This window comes from Tyto alba, unplaced genomic scaffold (genome assembly GCF_018691265.1).
Source record: "Tyto alba isolate M040663 unplaced genomic scaffold, T.alba_DEE_v4.0 Super-Scaffold_17, whole genome shotgun sequence".
NCBI lineage: Eukaryota > Metazoa > Chordata > Aves > Strigiformes > Tytonidae > Tyto > Tyto alba.
This window is the reverse complement of record NW_024881279.1, coordinates 1,875,468-1,893,067: the sequence shown is the minus strand read 5'-3', so window position 1 is coordinate 1,893,067 and position 17,600 is coordinate 1,875,468. Positions and strand designations below refer to the sequence as shown.

The following is a 17,600-nucleotide window of genomic DNA, read 5'->3' as shown; positions in this document are numbered from 1 at the left end:
CTCCCTTGCACTGGTCATATCGCCATTCCTACTGGCTTCCATGAAAGCAAAAGAGCAGGAGTACAAGAGAATTACTCTACAATGCAAGGTCATGTGCTACACGGAAAAATTAGTGGTCTTTTCCCACTCTGAATGGAATTAATCCATTCCAAATTAACATTTATTATAAGACACGTTTTACCAACTACTAGATGTATGATCCACAATTTTCAGTGAAAACACTGATGAGATGCAACTTCGACCCACAGTTCTACCGCCACTCAATTGCATTAAAAAATATTCTTGTTTCCACAAAGATTTTTATTCCTAGATCCTAACAATTTCTCTGGAGTCCACTAGATACTACCTGCACACATCTCAAATTACACCATTTCAAATCAAAGTTCACTAGTTGTTAACATCCACTAAGGTGCCTTGGCCTGTATTATGGAGAGGAAAAGCATTCTGGATCCAAAGTACCTTCAGGACATATTAAACCATCAGTTCAAATGACAGTCAATACTACCAGTCTAGAACAAAGTCTTACATGCAGCAGCTTACTGGTTTAGTTCTGGTAGTTATTGTTCCATTCTTTAAATTACTGTGGTGTGCTGTAACTTAGCTTCTATGTTTGGTGCCAAAGACCGTTGCAACCAAATGGTGACTCACATGATGTGCCATAAATCCCCTTTTGCTTTACCCCACAGAGTAAATCTTAGTAAAAAGTGTTTGCTAACAGTATAAGAAAGATGCTATCTACTTGCGTGAGAGTACACTCTAATTGTATACACTTAATTACATCAAATCTGTAATTCAGTGCTCAGGATGTTTACTTCAAAGTTTGTTTCCAGACATGATTAGTATGTTAAGTAGCCTCTCTATAATTAGAGAGGTTTGAGCCAAAATGAAAGCCTTGCCAAGTCTTTCAGAACTATTTCTGTTTGTAAGAATCCAAATGTTTTTCAGATTAGTTACACCACCAAACAAAGTAAGATCCAGTTCCCATGTGTAAACTACTCCAGAATATAGTTCATAAAACATGCAGAAATAGGGCATAAGAATCAAAGCAAGTTTGGAAGTGGTTTAGTTTCAACTCTAGACTAGTTGTACCATCTCATCTCCCTGATCTGTCACTGGAAATTCACAACCACTCCAACCAAGAGGTCACAGAGCAGTCTTAGGAGGTATTTTGGTAGAAATGCCTTCTCCCTCTCACTTTGAAGGCTTCCACATATGAGCTGTGGATAAAAGATGGTTCTAAGCTTCTAAGAGAGTTACCAACTTTTAATACAGTGACAAAAACTAAGTGCTCATCTTGTTCACTTGGTACACAGAAGCATACAGTTGTTAATAGTTGCAAAGAAGTCTCAATAAGCATTCACTTCAACAGCCACTGAAGCCAATCACTCAAAAACACCTGGCAAGGACTATTTCAAAGCAAGTCAAACAAATTAAAAAAAAAAAAAAAAAAAAAAAAAAAAAAAAGTGATTTACTCTGCACATAGTTCTGTTTCCAGGGACATTCTTCCTCCCTCTCTCTGGTCACCTTACTCCCTTCTCTTAATTCCCTTCTGCAGAGTTGCTGTAACTTAGCTAACAGCAGGTTAAGTTTTAATAACAATGATTTTTAAACACAAAAGCAAAGAATCAGCCTCCTTGGCAAGTCTTTGTCAAGAACAATTCAGGAGATGAGCACTGAATTTAAGTAATTCTCCCTCCTTACCTGATGCCTAGAGGAGAGTCTCCTTGGCCCCTCAGGTTACCCCCCTGTAACAGATGAGCCACTGTGTAATAGGCCATGTAGATGGTTGAGTCGGAGAGAGACTCTATCAGCCACTGCTCATCCCAAGGTAACCGGGTACCTAGAAGAGGTGGAAGCCAGGTCAGATACAGTCAGTGTCGTCCCTACTAAAAAGCATGACACTCAAGCATATACAAGCAATTTATGACTTTCAGTGGAACATATATATACACATATATACATGCAAGTACTCGTGCTTATGCTTTTAAAAAACCTTTTCATAAAAATTCAACTTATTTATTTGACAATTTTATTAAAGAGAAAATACTTGCTATTTTTGTAGTCAGCTTCTTAACACAACTGTCAAAACAACTTTCAGCTCATGATAATTTGCTGTGTATTATAATGCAGTTATAACAGCTGTCCCATGTCATAAGGCTACACAAGATGAAGACCAGTCAGAATTTAAGAACACCCAAGAAATGGTATTCGTTCCTTCTTCTGAGGTCCCTTCCAAAACAATGGCCAAGGCAAAAAAACACAGAGATGCTTCATGGGATCACTGTAGTAATGCAAAAGTAAATTACCCTGGCCACATGCATTTTCAAGAAAGCGTGCCTTCTCTGGGATGCTGGGTCAAGATGTAAGTTGGATAAACCTGTTCTACACTTACCAATACCATTCTGCATTCTAGATGGCATTTAAGCCTTCCAAATGAAGCGATGCGTACCATCCTCATGAAGCACTGAGTGAGAAAAGGACTGTTTTGCCTACCTAAGCCATATGTTCTGGAACATGCATGCTCCTGTAGCCAACCTAAAGTAGCTTCAAAATTTCTCCTAGTCTCTTCACAAAACCTGTAAGAAACAAGCTATTACTCCTCTCAGCCCTCTTAGACCACCAGCAGCAAACGATCACTCCCCTCTACAACCGCTTTTATAACTTACGTCTCTAGATGTTTCAAGCACTCTGATGCCTGTTTCTTCCAGTTCACTTCACCATAATCTAAATACCTACAGTCAGGAAAAGTTTATTGTAATAATGCAATCCACAAGGAGGATATAATTGTCAGTAACTTTGTAACTACAGCTTTACTTCACTTACCACTGATCACAAAGGGCCACAACGCACTCATCAGCAGACCTCGACATAACTTGTCTCTCAGGCTCCATATAAATCATGGCTTCATCCTAAGAGTTCAAAGGGCAATAAAAGCTTAAGATTTAAGTATTTAAAGTCTTGAAAATCCTCACATCTTACTAAAAAGCATCCTCTCCATTCTAATCTCTTTTACAGCATTTATCGCATGGCCTTAATCACTGCACAGGCTCTCTGCCTCAGTATTTACTTTAGTAATAGGAGGGCAACACTTGACTATGTACATCTGAGGTATGAGTTCACATAATTTTGTAAAAAATGTCTCCGTGCATGACGAAAAGAAGGACAGAATCACAGAATATTACTCCTCAACTATACTCCTACTGATTCTAACAACTACTAGAAAGTCCTGGGTGACAGAGGAAGGGAGGAAGGTAAAGAAAAATAGAATGGTGAGCTTTCATTCTGCCTTCACAAACCACGTATTCTGATGCAGAATGAAATGTTATAATATAACCTGAACATAGCAATGCTGCAACAAGGGAATATTGACTAAATAACTGAAGCCTCTCCCACTTCCAGTCCCCATCAGGAAAATCTTATCAGAGAGGTGACATGGTCATTGTTCATTCACTACTCTTCCTTCTCTGCCTGATGAACCCCAGAAATGTGATGTTTGTACATCACAGATATTTATGGGCAGGCTTGGAAAAAACTCACAATTGGGATCTCACACTCACTCTGAGTATCTTCCCAGCTATATCATAGATTAAATCAGACCACCAAAATATTTCCTAGACAAGGTGAGGGGATGAAGCAAGGAATAAGAGGTCTCTCATCCCACTTAGCCCCAGAACACAAGGTCCTTTTGTTAGCAGTATTTCATGCTCCATAGCAATCCAAAGCACCACTAAGAGGACTGCAGAACCAAAAGAGAGGCTTCTTTAGCTACTCTGCTACTGTGGAAAGGACAAAATGGATCATTTAGAAGCAGCTGTGTGCATACTACCACATACATTATCCACCATCGTCTTCTGAATAAGTTTCTTGACATCTTGAACTTTTTGTCCTTTGAATCCATCCACCAACATTACCTGTAAAAGATGGGTCACAGCAGTTATTCCAATCTTTGACATGCAAAAAATAGGAATGAAGTTTTTTTTCATTAAATATGGTCATCTTTACCCAAAATGAGTTTGTATATTTGTCAGCATGCACACAGACAATCGAACATAGAAAGTCAGAAATAAAAATTGTTGCCAGCTTACAAGAAAACAGATGAGGAATATATTGTAGTAAGCCACTACATGCGACAGGAGGGAAAAAACAAACAAAACAAACAACAACAAAACAACAGCAACAAAAAAAACACAAACAAGCAAACACCAAAAATACGAAAGACACAACACCACACCAACACATTGCTCTTTTCGTATCAGTTTCCAAATCAATACTTGTAACAAAATTGATCAACTCCCCAGAAGGTGATCACTTGCTAGGAAATCAGATTATAAATCTCAGTTTGTAGTCATATATTTCTCCATTCTCTTTCTTCAATTCTGTAGTAACTCTTCCAACTGCAGAACCTGACTGCAGGAGAAGCCTAAACAAAAAGTGGTCTGGGAGAAAAAAATTTCCCTCTTCCTTGCAGGTTTTTTTTTGGTGGGTTGGGTTCTGGTTGGTTGTGGGTGTTTTTTTAATACTTTACCTTTACCCACTTTTTTTTTCTCCTAATCAAACTTGGCAAGAAAACACTTACTGAAACCTTTTATTACTTACTCCCTCATAAAATCCTTTCAGGTACACTCTCTCCTTGGCCTCAGCAAGCTTCTCTCTGTCATTCTGGCTCTGGATTTTGAGCTCATCACAGACTAGTGGAGCACAAAGGTTGCCATAGCCTGGGATTTCAATGATGGGCACCTGAGGATTAACAAAACAGTGTCAGATATTCAGTTCAAATTATCTCAATGTCATAAAATCTACACAAAGACTTGTTTCCTGGATTTCACAAGCCTCACTAGAAGGGATGCACTGAACAAAACAGAGACAAGTACATTTTGCTTGGTTTGCAATCTCTAAACTGACATGGAAGTCTGAACCAGAGATTATGAAGGGTAAAAAAGGCAGTTATTACTAGTTACCTGAAAGTGTTTGTGCTGCATGGTACCTTGGCCAAAAGCAATATTAACCAAGGAACTCTAAAGGCAGCAGAAGCAGGTGATAGGGCTATGTCAAACTTCTGTATTCTGCTACTCTCTGAAAATTTGCAGCATCTAATACTAATCAAGTTACACAGGACTTAAAGTAATAGTGCAATTCCACTCATCAAATCAAAAAATTCCTGGCAGTCCCCAGCATGATCTTGATCTGCCCTCCCACAAGCACTAATCCAGTTTTATCTCCAGAGATGGCAGCAGCACCGAGCTGTACCAGTACTGACACTAGTGTGTGGAAGCGAGGGCGATGCAGAACATTGGGATGGCCTCACCTGTAACCTGTGCTGCCTAATGAAACGTGATTCAGCCGTGAGACTGTATTAACAGTGAGGGACTTGAGCTCTTTGCATAGAGCAGATACAATAATAATCTGGCCATTAAGGCTGTAAATTTTAAAAGGTTATCAGTACAATGCAATCCATTCTCCAAAATAGGAGTTCCCACAAAAACTAATACTTTCCTTTACCTCTGAAGTATAGCATGGAGTAACAAGTCTTGGTTGCAACCCCTAACAGACCAAATATTGCAACTATAGTAAACCATAAAAACTTTACTCTAAATTTTTCAGCTCTTTCAGCTGAGGACTTCAAAGAGAAATTCTGGAAAAGGCAGGCACAGTTCTTGATGCATTTCTCAACAGTGAATACAAAGTCATGTGTGCTGCAGATGGACACATTTGGGTGTATTTACCGGTTCAAATGGCAGGACCATTTCATCTTTGATGCCGTACTTCACCCTCAAAGCCTTGGAAAGTTAGAAGAAAAAAAAATACAATATGGATCAAAGAAAAATCTTCTCAATGTAAAGGTTTTTATCCATTCATAGGGTCTTTTTTGTACATAATAATTTATTATGAAGCAGACAAAACCATTTCCCTGCCTTAAGACCATTTCTCACACCAGAGTTTAACCCCCATCTCATTTCCAGGTGATTCTTTGTCATAATTATATCTACGTTATTAAGAGGGGAAGAACTCATGTTGCTCAACCCTGAAAAAAGTGGGACAAAAATTCAATAGCTAGGAATAGCTTTTCATATGCTGATATACACTTGAAGCTGTAACAGCAACAGCTACTTTAAGCCTCATTTGAAATTCATACAGAGCTCTTAATCTCATCTCTGGAAGTCATTTCCACAACAGAAATTTATTTTTATTTCACTAGTACTCTTCTCTACCTTAACGTATAGGAGAAGTTACATGATTCTCATCCAAAACTCATCTTGAAGTCTGAGAATATACATCTGTCTCAGCCCAGCTGGTTTTAACTTCATTCATTTTTAACTACTTTGATTTCAAGTTAGAAATGGCAAAGCTCCAACTAAAGGGGGTTTCACTTTGCCCACTGGATATCCACTTTTGCCCCCCCACACCATAGAAAGGAAACAGAAACAATTCAGTTAACAGACCAACCTGTTTTTTTTTCAAATCTCTCAAGGCTGCAATGTCATCTGGAGAATCAGAAGGAACACTTGTTACCACTCCAGTTCCTTGACAAAGAAGAACATACAACAGATAAAAAGATTAGTCAGCATGTATTGAATGCACAGTGCACATCAAACAGGCCTTGGGAAGACCCTGCTGTAAAGTTACCTTTATCTTCCTTGATTGTGAGCATGGGAAGAGCATATATAACTTTGTAGGTGGTGAGAGGTGCCGAAAGTGCAGCGCCAAGAATCTCCTACGCAGGACAAAGGAATATCATTACAATAAATAGCACTTTTTCAGCCTATCTGAGTAAGCTCTCCTCGCTGATATTCTTTAGGTTTGCTGGCATTCCTTACACATCACAAACAAATACATTGAAATATACATATAAATAGTCAGACAAGGAAGAAGTACATATGAAAAGCAAACGGTGTCATTTGAGACAGTATATGGACTACTTACTGGTAGAAAAGTGAAATGCCAGATAATATAGACAAAGCAATTCAGAGAAAGTAAACCTACTCAAGTGTAGAGCTGGAAAAAGATCATAAGCAGGAGAACAGTTTGCCTCCAAATATCTGAAGCACATCAGCATCAAGACAGGAATGAATTAGGAAGCTGGTGTCAAAAGCCACATTAAACCAAGGCAAGAAAAACATGTCATCAAGACCACGCTGACAGGAGGTAGTCTAAAAGTTGCAGTTGTCTTCTACCTCTCTAATTTGCTTTAATTCATCTCATCTACTAGCAAAGAAAAACTGTATTTTCTACTTCATCCTTCAAAGCAGTATCAAGAAAGATGGTGACAAGCTTGAGTGAATGGAGATGGAGTGATGTAAATAGCGTGAAGATGCCTTGTATTAGGATGAACAAATGCCACTAACTACACTTACTCAAAGCACATAAGTTAAGGATAGTAAATATCAAAACCACTAACATTCAACTACTAAGCTAAGAAAGCTTCATTCAGAGAGATGTACTGGAAATGTCAGCATCAACAAAAAGCCTTCTTCACATTACCCTTTCCAGCTATTACTTTTTTCTGTCCTTTTCCACTTCCTGCAGAGGAGTCATTACTCTTCCCAGCGTGCAGAAAAATGTTACTTAAATCTATTAATTCATCAAGTAATGCTAAAGCAATAGTAATGCATTTGTCCACAGGTAAGTGCATCAGGTTAATCTCCCAGAAGTAGGAGCTCAGCTGCCAAGGAAGCTGTCTTCTGATTACTTTTTTATTCAATAAACACTCCAAAATTTTTGTAATAGTTCCTACAATTTCTTTATAAGTAGAATTCTACCATCACCTTTGTAAGCGTAAGCTTCACAGGAACAGATAAGCCTGACCAACAAGCTGCAAGATGCTTACTTCTCCCATCAGCTCCTTGACAACAGGTACGACTCCATTATCTTTTGTAAAGCCCTGGTAGGACATATTCCTGGCAGCTCTTTGGGTACAGATAAAAATATCTCCATTCACAGTTTCAAAGCCGATGTACTTCATATCTGGGCGAACCCAGCAGTTAGTCTGTCCAAACATGGTCTCTGGTCTGAGCGTAGCAGCTACCAAGAAGATATTTTTTCCTCTTAGGCCACTGGGGGGAAAAAAGTATTTTATAAGTCACCAAAATAAAAACATTCAGGGTAATACACAACATGCTTTTAAGCTAATATGAACTTTTAAGTAACATTTCCTAAGGGATTAAAGTGGGTCATTAAGTTCTTTGTGGGTTTTTCATTTTCTTTTTTTTTTTTTTAAAAACTCCAATTTGAGTTCCACACAGCCTAGTGAATGTAGCAGCTCAAAACAGAGACCAAGTCTTTGAAGTGACAGAAGTAACAGGGTGAAATTACAATTCTGCATTAGGCAAAAGAGACTGTCTAATTTAACGGTCACTTCTGGCCATAAAACAGAATCTATTTGCCATTACGAATTAAAGACCTACCTTAATTTTGTGGGATAAGGATCTAACACCTTCATTTTTATTAGCGTATATTCTTGAGGCCCAACACCCTGCAATTCACATAAACAATGCAGCAATCAATACATGACATTGACTCAAGCAGTAAAGAAAATAAATCCCATTCTGTAGTAACCTAACCCAAATACTGTTTTAGGTACTGATGCTTTCTTCAAAGTAAATCCTATTTCCATTGATACAAATGGCTGTTTACTAAAATGCAGACTGGAGAGGTTATACTTTATTCCTATGTCCAAAAATTTACTCATCACAACCACTCTCTCAACAGCATGTAAATTAATAACAGCTTATTTGTTTTGTTTCAACAGATAATGATATTATGTAGAGATGCTGCTGGCACAAACGGCCAAATAATCTCAGAAAACAGCTACAATGGAAAACACTATCCATAGTTCAAGACAAATATTCTCAACAGAGGAGTTCATTCAACTTTCACATGTATTGACAACTGAGAACCAATGACTATGTACAAACACATTTTGCTCCAAGATACAATTTCTTTTTCCATTCAGTATTTAAGATCACAAGCAATACATAAAAGTGTCAACGAAAAATGTTACCTCTCCTGTTTGCCTGTCATGATCCATGCAAGGCTGACCATCTTTTGGAGAATAAATTGTGTATCTAGAAAAAGGTATGTTTTCATTTAGTAGCAAATACAACGATTTGTAGACCAGAGGAAAAACCCGTATCTTTATGAAAAAGAGATCTCTTAATGGTATTTTCAAATTTTACATAAACCTGTTTCCACTGATGTCAATGTTCAGTTTTCACAAGAGCTTTCAGCACTGGCCCTATTTTGCACTGAGTTGGTATCCATGGAAAAACTAAACCAGGAATACAAGTCTCATACACTTTGCAAGCACAATAAATACACTACTATACCCTGTCTAGTAGATCACCGAAATGAAAGGATTCTAGTTTAATATGAGTTATAAGCACATTCTAGAGACCTGTCATAGGGTTCTGCCTTTGGTAAAGCTGAGCTTATCCATATTCAAAATAAACTCAGAGTGGAGTGGTAGGCTTACCGTTTCCCAAACTTAATCTTATTTCTTTCCTTTAATGTAAGAAATTGCCATCGTACAAAGGAATCATAATAAGGATTAACATCTGTAGTAACAAAAGAACGCCTCCAGTCCACCTGCAAATGTGTAAGAGTCTTTAGTAAGTAAATACAATAGAGAATTTCAAGAAACCTCACAATGGCAAAACTGTTAGTTTAGAAATAAAAAGAAGTTTCTCTCCAAAAAGATAATGCAAGTATATATCACACGAAGGGTGCATACTTAAAAATATAACTATGCATAAAACACAACTGCCCTCTCCCTGGAAGGGTTCAAGGCCAGGTTGGACAGAGCTTTGGGCAACCTGGTCTGGTGGGAGGTATCCCTGCTTGTGGCAGGGGGAGTGGGACTAGATGATCTTTATGGTCCCTTCCAACCCAAATCGTTCTGTGATTCGGTGCAGTCTGTATGTGCATGGTCTTGTAGAGACGAGATGTCAAAGACACAAGGCCCCATCTGCTGACTGTGAATTTTAGAGCTTTTGTAGTAGTTTTAACCAACCACTCAAGCTGAATTTCAGCACCTTGTTTCATAATCTCTACCTGTCTTTATTTTTAAAAGTCTATTGTCCATAGGACAAGTATCTTTAATATCACATCATTACTCTTCCTAAAACTACCGTCAGTACTGACTACAGAACAGTTATCTCATATGGAAACAAGAAGTGAAATTCATAATTCCTTTATTCGATTCTTGTTTCCAGTTGTGATCACTGCATAGGGTGTAAGCATGAAATAAGAAAGCACTTAATTATCACCCAAGACTATTAAAAGGTTAAATGAATAGCTCCATAAATACCAGAAACATTTCTAGAATAATGGTGGTATAATGCAGAAAATCTTCTCCAAGAAACGGCAGCATATTCATAAACATAAAAACAATACAAGTATGGCTGCTTGCATAACTGAGTTTTAGATTTCATACAGTTACCTTCAATCCCATGCTTTTCAGATCCTGGACAGCAAGGGGAGGGAAATAATCCAGCCAATGCTCAGCTTCAGAAAAACTGACTACTTCTTCATCAGAAAGACCCAAAGACTTCATGATTCCCCACTGGTATTTGGAAGAGCCAGTCTTGGCAGCAGCCTTACTCTGAAAGGACAACTGTGATTAGGAAAAAGCGCATGCTCTTGTACTCATGATAGCATTTTTCTCTATTAGTGTTACTGTTTCTATTGCCAGATATAGAAGTTAATATAAATATTCTAGCATCTTTTCTCTAGTAGTTAAGATTAATGATTAGCGTTTCTGATCTACACTATTTCTTAGGTCGTATTCAACTGTACATACATTAACCCCCCTCTTTTCAACTGCTACATGCTTAGATCTACCCAGCACACCTGCAGAAAGGTTGTGCCGTGACAAACTGCTGAGAGATGACCAGTTCACTGTGGTCCTAGTCAAGCAAGTGGGTGTTTCCACCATGAAAAGGTGCAGCAGTCCTGCACTATATCCTCACATCAAAACCCTTTTCTGCTGATACTTCACTCATATTAGTTTTTCCAGCTATGGTCCTTCCAGTATCTTATATCTCAGCAGCAACTTATTACCTGCAGGAGTAGGCAAGATCCCATCTTCTGTTGATGTAGAGCAGCCAGAATCCCAAATCTAATGCTTCCAGCGTGACAATCTCTTTAGCATACATAAACAATATACATAACATGTCCAAATTTTTCCTAGACTTGATTATTTTCCTTGCTTTGTGATACTCCCCAAAATCATAAATCTCATTTAAATACCTGGTAAGCCAAAATAGTTTGGAAGAATTTACTTAGCATATCTAGCCAGAATAGGCTAGATACCAACTTAAAAGAGAATAATCAGAACAGTAGGTGTATATATTCCCTACCTCTGAGAAAGCAGGGTTATTTTCTACAACTTGTTTGTAAAAAAAAAAAAAAAGGAGTATTACTCTGCATGATCTTATTTTTCTCGGACAATTAAAACTGCACCAGCTCACCATTAAGATTTCATGCATTACAATGGTATCTCTGGAACTAGGCAGTTGATGCATTTTTTTCAAGTCTACCTTAAAAGTACCCAGCTATCTTGGAAAAAAACTATCAAAATATTTGTATTGCAGGTTTCTCCAAGTGCAAAGGAAGAAAAACCCATCACACCCACTTTAAAGCTTTGAGACCACAGCTGTCAATCCAGAAAGACTTTAAGTTTACCTTTTTGCCTTTTGCTTTGTCTTTGATGATAATTTCTTCCTCTTTTTTAGCAGAATTTTCTTCCTCCTCTTCTTCCTCATCAGGAAATTCAGGTGGACAGCCATATAACTCCATTTCTCTTTTTAGCTTATCTGCACAGGCCTAAATAGAGTTATTGGTAGTCTATCAGCACTTCTCTGAGGCAATTGCTTCAATCATAGCTAAGGAATGCTTTTTATTGATAACACTTCACATTTCACTACAGCACTTCAAACTTTTCCTGAACATTGTATTAACTTCTATGAGATCTTTCAACTTCAAGAATGCCTGCCATGGCACAAGAGGTTTACACTGAGGATTTTCTTCCAACGGAGAAAATACAATAGGTAAACTTAGTTCTAAAGCACTTTATTTTCTAAAAAGTGAGAATACATAGCTAGTTCAAGCACAATACATCTTCACCATAAATTCAGGTTCCAAATCACACTGTCTCGATCAATTTTTTTAATAAATTAACATGATGTTCAGGATGGACAGTAAACAATGCTCTGAGTAGTCTTAAGTATAAAAAACATTAGAAACAGCCCTCGTTTTACCTTTATAGGCATCCCAGTGCAATGTAGACCAAATGGAAACAAGCAGTTCTTTCCCTTTAGCCTCTGGTACCCAATTGCAAACTGTATGAAGTGGAAAAATGAAACCATTGAAACAAGAATGGCGTAAGGCTAAATTAGCACCCTTCTCAAAAAATAAGTGTAATTCCTTTTTTAACAGGAAACTACTAAGAGACAGGTGAGTGGAGTCAACAGCATCTAGAAAGCTAATTAACGGGAAAGAAGGTGAAACTAGACTTTGTTATCAGGACTGCCACTGCCTGGCTGCATAACTACAAGATTTCTTAATTTTCAGGGGGCTGTTTTTGACGAGAGAAGAATGGGTGCAAAGAAAAGATCAATTTTGTGAAATCCTACCCACTAGTACCTACAACACCTGTTAACACACAACTAATAGAGCACAGTATCCATGAACAAAACAGGCAATAAGATTTCTTGTGAAGTTTGTGCCATTTAGCAGCATCTCCTAAAAATCTCAGCAAATCTGAAAAAAAATGAATAAACACCAGTAGTCTAGTCTCCTAGAATTAAAAAGTCATGAGTGACATTTCTCTTCAACCAGCAATATTTCCACTGAAAATATGAGAAAAAGGGAAAGTTTGAATAAGTCATTATTCAATAAAACCTATAAATAATTAACAAGGCATTCTGCTAACTCAAAATTTAACTACAAAACTAGCACTTGTTCTAGAGCAATATTTAAAGATATTAACAAAGGAAAACTTTTACCTCACATTTTGATAAAGAAAACGTGTGTCCCAGGTGAAGGCGGCCATTCATGTAGGGATAAGGAAAGGTAACAAAGTACTTTCCTTTGCTGAGAAAAAATTCAAATAATTAAAACATGTAATTAGCTTTTAAAATGACCATCAGATGATGCACAAGTTAAAGAGTTAACTAACATGTTCAGCTATTATCAGCCCACTGTGACATTAAAAAATATTTTCCCTGCCAGTAATATGAGTCTTTGATTTTAAAGAACTGATATACTAACAGGATTTATCGTCTTTGGAAAAAAAAAAAAAAAAAAGAAACCAAATGTACAAAAGAAGAAAAAGTCCACATAGGGCTGACTTCACAAAGAAACTTTGAAATAGATATAACATCTTCCTAAAGGTAATAAATTCTAATTCTGCTTCTATAAATTAATTAATGCAAAGGCTTAAAGTCATTTATTTAAATTGAGTTCAGTTTTTTTAGTAGCACACTAAATAATTACTCATTTCACAGTGATATATTGTGGCACAGCCCTCTGAATATGTATTGTATCGTTGCAACCTGACCTCTCAAAGCAACTAAGAAAATTTCTAGATCTTTAAGACACTGTAATTTTCTACCTCCACCTCTGCACTCTACTTGGCACCTTGTTTTTTCCCTTCAGACACTACCACTGATGTGTAAGCACATATAAATGAAGGCAGTCATGTGTTTGCTTACAAAATACTACAATTTAAGAAGCTGCCACCTGTTACACCACTTTAGTTATTATCTTGGTTTAGTTAGACTTTCCCACACAACAAATAACCAACCTCCCATTGCAGAGATCACTGCTTTTTCAGTCAGAGAGCTCCCCAAAGGCCTAAAGCTGTTGCACAAGGAAGCCCCTCTCTACACTGTGAAGAGCATCGATCCCACTGATCCAAGAGGGATTGTGCTCCCACGCATGCTGAGCATTTCCAGAGGTCCCATCTTAAACAAGTTTCTCAGGGTTACTCTGGGGCAGAAATACAACCAGGGGTTAAACGCCCTTTCTGAAGGTGGCAGGACTCTCCCTTTGGCCAGGAATCTCGCTCTGTTCCCCCCAGACCCTCTCCATCCCCTCCTCGGAGGCCCAGGAACCTCGCTCCGTTCCCCCCAGCCCCTCTCCATCCGCTCCTCAGCTGCCCGGGAACCTCGCTCTGTTCCCCCCAGCCCCTCTCCAGCCCCTCCTTGGCTGCCTGGGAACCTCGCTCCGTTCCCCCCAGCCCCTCTCTATCCCCTCCCTGGCTGCCTGGGAACCTCGCTCTGTTCCCCCCAGCCCCTCTCCAGCCCCTCCTTGGGGGCCTGGGAACCTCGCTCTGTTCCCCCCAGCCCCTCTCCAGCCCCTCCCTGGCTGCCTGGGAACCTCGCTCTGTTCCCCCCAGCCCCTCTCCAGCCCCTCCTCGGGGGCCTGGGAACCTCGCTCCGTTCCCCCCAGCCCCTCTCCAGCCCCTCCTCAGCTGCCATCCTGAAGGTCCTGAGCGGGTGGACCGAGGCAGCTTCAGAGCAGCCCCCCCCACAGCTCCTCGGGGCTGCGCCGGGGAGCCCCTCGCCCCAGTTGGAGGAAGGGAACCCAACACCCAAGCCCGGTAGCAGCTCAGGCACTGCAGCAGGCTGTACCTGCCACCCAGAAAGCAGAGTCCAAACCAGCGCCGCACCTGCCAGCTACTTCCGAAGAACCCACTTCTGAAAGCTGAGAACAATTATGAAGGTGCGAGAAAATTTAAGCAAAGAAATAAGCACCTTCTACAATCAACAGACAGCAGCTCCAGAATATTTTACCACAAGACCAGAAAGCTGTTATCAAAGCAAAACGTTATGTTGATCAAAACCAGTATAGATTAAAAGCAGAACGCCCTATCAAAAAAAAAAAAAATTCCTTAACTAACAAATAAGAAAAACAAAGTCAAATTCACAGCAGTTCAAATTAATTAGAGGAGCCAAATAGCAAAGAGGAAAGGAAAAACCCAGATAAACCTCAGTACAAATTGACACACAGAGATGATGGAACAAGAGTGTTCCTTCTTTTATTTTAACAAAATAAAAGAACAAAGGTAGTCCTACCACTGGCATTATTACACAGAAACAGCAGAAAACAAGAGATGGTTCAGACACAGTCCCCCTAGAAGCACCATGAAATTACGTTAGCAGAGGAAGCTTCAAGCAAAGAAGCAGAAATACAACAAATGCAGTGACAGGAACTGAAGTTAGAGAACTTCATAGTTAATAAAAAACTTTAGATAATACTAAAAAAACATATCAGGAACGCTAGCCCACTAATAAGGGCTCAGGCATCACACTGAGAAGCCTCTTCCATGTCAAAAGCAGAAGTCAAAGAGAATCAATTTTAAATCTCAGAGGCCACCAGTACTACCAATGAATGAGGAGATGGCTTTTTTCATCCTACTGGAACTTGGCCAATGCACGTACACCACTGCTTTATGTTGTCAGGTATGACAATGCCAACTTAATGCACAAGTAAGCACCTCCATATGATCCAAGAACATTATTTATTCAAAAGAGGCCACTTTTCCCCCCTCTATGTTTTAAAGGCAAAAAGTTCCCTTGAAAAGACATTTCAAGCAGTTAAAGATAAAAAACTATAAAAAAATGTAATGATACCTCTTTTGGTTCTGTCTATCCAAAGCATCAATCTCAAAGACTCGCTCATCATCCCACTTTTGCTGGATCTCTTTTTCAATTTTCTTCAGGAAATCGACCTTTGCTGTCCCTTTACGTTCCTGTTAAATAGAAAGGGGAAGAAAAGTCTGGCTGAATAGGTTAACAAATACAGAATTGTATTATATTACAGACCACTCCTGAACTCCTTTCATTACAGGCAAGCATTTCACCGGACACCGTAACACTGCAGCATAATCTCACAGCAGAGAATCATTAACATGATCAAACCATGTAAATCTGTATCCTTGAGATTCAGCCTTCTGAAACAAGATCAACAACCTGTAAGGAAAGGGTTAGCAACCTTTTTCCACGGCAAAGGACTCTGCAGTAGCCAACACAACACACTGCACTAACAAACTGATCACCTTACTGATAAGTTACCAACTCAGAGGTGCCTGAATTAAGGAGATAGGAATGGATAGAAATGGTAAGTGGAAAAAAAGACACAGAATTCTGGGTTTGTTCCAGACTCTTTGTAAACCCCGTGTAGTGTTTCTTCATCTTGCTATACATTAAGCAGGAATAGTATTTTCTATGGCAGGAGAAGAGTCTGGCAGACAAGTCTACTCTAATTGTAGTTCACAAAGAGAGTTCTTCAGGTAAAGTAGTTTAATTTCTACCACTGTTTAAACACCATTATTAAGTGTTAAATACTCTTTCTCTTTATTCTTTTATCATACAACGTATGGCAAGTGTTAAGAGATACATGCGCTACAGACACTGCAGCCGTAACGCCTGGCACACACAGACTGCAGGCTTGGTGGGCTTTTTTCCCCAAGACCAAGACTCTACTGAGAGATTTGGGGCAGAAGTTTTGCCTACCTTTAGTGGTATCAGCAAAGAGGAATCTGATTTACAGCGAAAGTACTAAAGCAACACTCTGAATAGCTTTACAAGGAAAGCAAAGATACTACGATAACTTAATGGAAGGTTCTAAATCATGCCAAGACGTTTAATCACCAGCGTCTCACTCCCCCGTGGTGCCGAGCCCTTCCCCTCAGCGCGGCTCCGCCCTTTCAGCAACCGCTGTCAGGTGCACAGCCGTGAGCCCAGCTGCAGAGCGGAGCCCGAGCTCCCACAGCCTGCGCGCTGTCCCGGAACCGGCCCGGGACACGCCGGGACCGCAGGATAGGCCGCCCCGGGACGGGCCCGGCCCCGGGCCGAGCCCCCGCGGCTGCACGTACCGCCCAACCGCGCTCCGAAACGGGGCGGTCGGGAGGGACTGAAGGGATCCCGGCGCCGGCGGCACCCGGCGCGGACATCCCGCACCCCCGGGGGGGAAACACCCCGCGGGGACCCCCCGCACCGGGCCCGCCGCGCCCGCACTCACCGCCATGCTGCCGCGCCGCGCTGGGCCGTACCAAGGCGGCGGAGAAGGGAGGGGCGGGGCTGGGTTGTACCAAGGCGGAAGGGCGCGGGGGGGGTCCCTCGGGAGCGCTCTGCGGTGGGCGGTTCGTGAGCGGGCGGGGCGCGGCGGGGCCCCGTGGGGCTCCTGGTAGGGCAGCGGGGTCTGCTCAGCGGTGATCGCAGCGGCACAGCCCGGCGAGCGGCGGGGCCGCTGGTCCCCCGCCGCAGCAGAGGCCGGGACCCACGGCTGGGAGGCTGCGGCCGCGAAGGCCGCCCCCCGCCCCGTGCGGAAACCTCGAAAAAGGGGAAAAAATAAAATAAGCCAAAATAAAATAAATCCGGTCCGCGCCGCGGAGCTCCTGCCGGGCAGCTAGGGGCGCCACGCGGCAGGCTGCCCCGGTGCGGGGCCGCGCTGCCCCTTTAAGAGCACCCCTAAAGATGTCGCGCCGGCGTTCATGTGCTCGCTCGCCCTAACTTGCTGGTTCTCCCCCTGACCTTCGGGACGGGCGCTCCGCGGCTTGCTATTGGCTCGCGGCGTGCGAGCGCCGCCGTCTGATTGG

The 17,600-nt window shown here is 40.9% G+C and overlaps 1 protein-coding gene across 2 annotated transcripts in view; it reads right to left on the bottom strand.

Moving 5' to 3' along the window:
* LARS1 (leucyl-tRNA synthetase 1) overlaps positions 1–17,514 on the bottom strand; it is a 33,502-nt gene extending 15,988 nt beyond the window's left edge. The window contains exons 1-19 of one of the 2 annotated variants that reach the window (XM_042790178.1): positions 17,024–17,514; positions 15,634–15,752; positions 13,003–13,090; positions 12,256–12,336; positions 11,681–11,821; positions 10,437–10,598; positions 9,471–9,583; positions 9,000–9,063; positions 8,404–8,471; positions 7,827–8,052; positions 6,626–6,713; positions 6,446–6,522; positions 5,725–5,778; positions 4,598–4,738; positions 3,835–3,912; positions 2,825–2,910; positions 2,668–2,733; positions 2,495–2,577; positions 1,703–1,841 (exon numbers count right to left, since the gene is read on the bottom strand). In XM_042790178.1, the coding sequence (XP_042646112.1) occupies positions 1,703–1,841; positions 2,495–2,577; positions 2,668–2,733; positions 2,825–2,910; positions 3,835–3,912; positions 4,598–4,738; positions 5,725–5,778; positions 6,446–6,522; positions 6,626–6,713; positions 7,827–8,052; positions 8,404–8,471; positions 9,000–9,063; positions 9,471–9,583; positions 10,437–10,598; positions 11,681–11,821; positions 12,256–12,336; positions 13,003–13,090; positions 15,634–15,752; positions 17,024–17,029 (1,880 nt within the window). In that variant the 5' untranslated portion in view covers positions 17,030–17,514. The remainder of the gene's footprint in view (positions 1–1,702; positions 1,842–2,494; positions 2,578–2,667; positions 2,734–2,824; positions 2,911–3,834; positions 3,913–4,597; positions 4,739–5,724; positions 5,779–6,445; positions 6,523–6,625; positions 6,714–7,826; positions 8,053–8,403; positions 8,472–8,999; positions 9,064–9,470; positions 9,584–10,436; positions 10,599–11,680; positions 11,822–12,255; positions 12,337–13,002; positions 13,091–15,633; positions 15,753–17,023) is intronic. The other variant, XM_042790180.1, reaches the window with a different exon arrangement.
* Between the last annotated feature and the right edge of the window lie 86 nt (positions 17,515–17,600).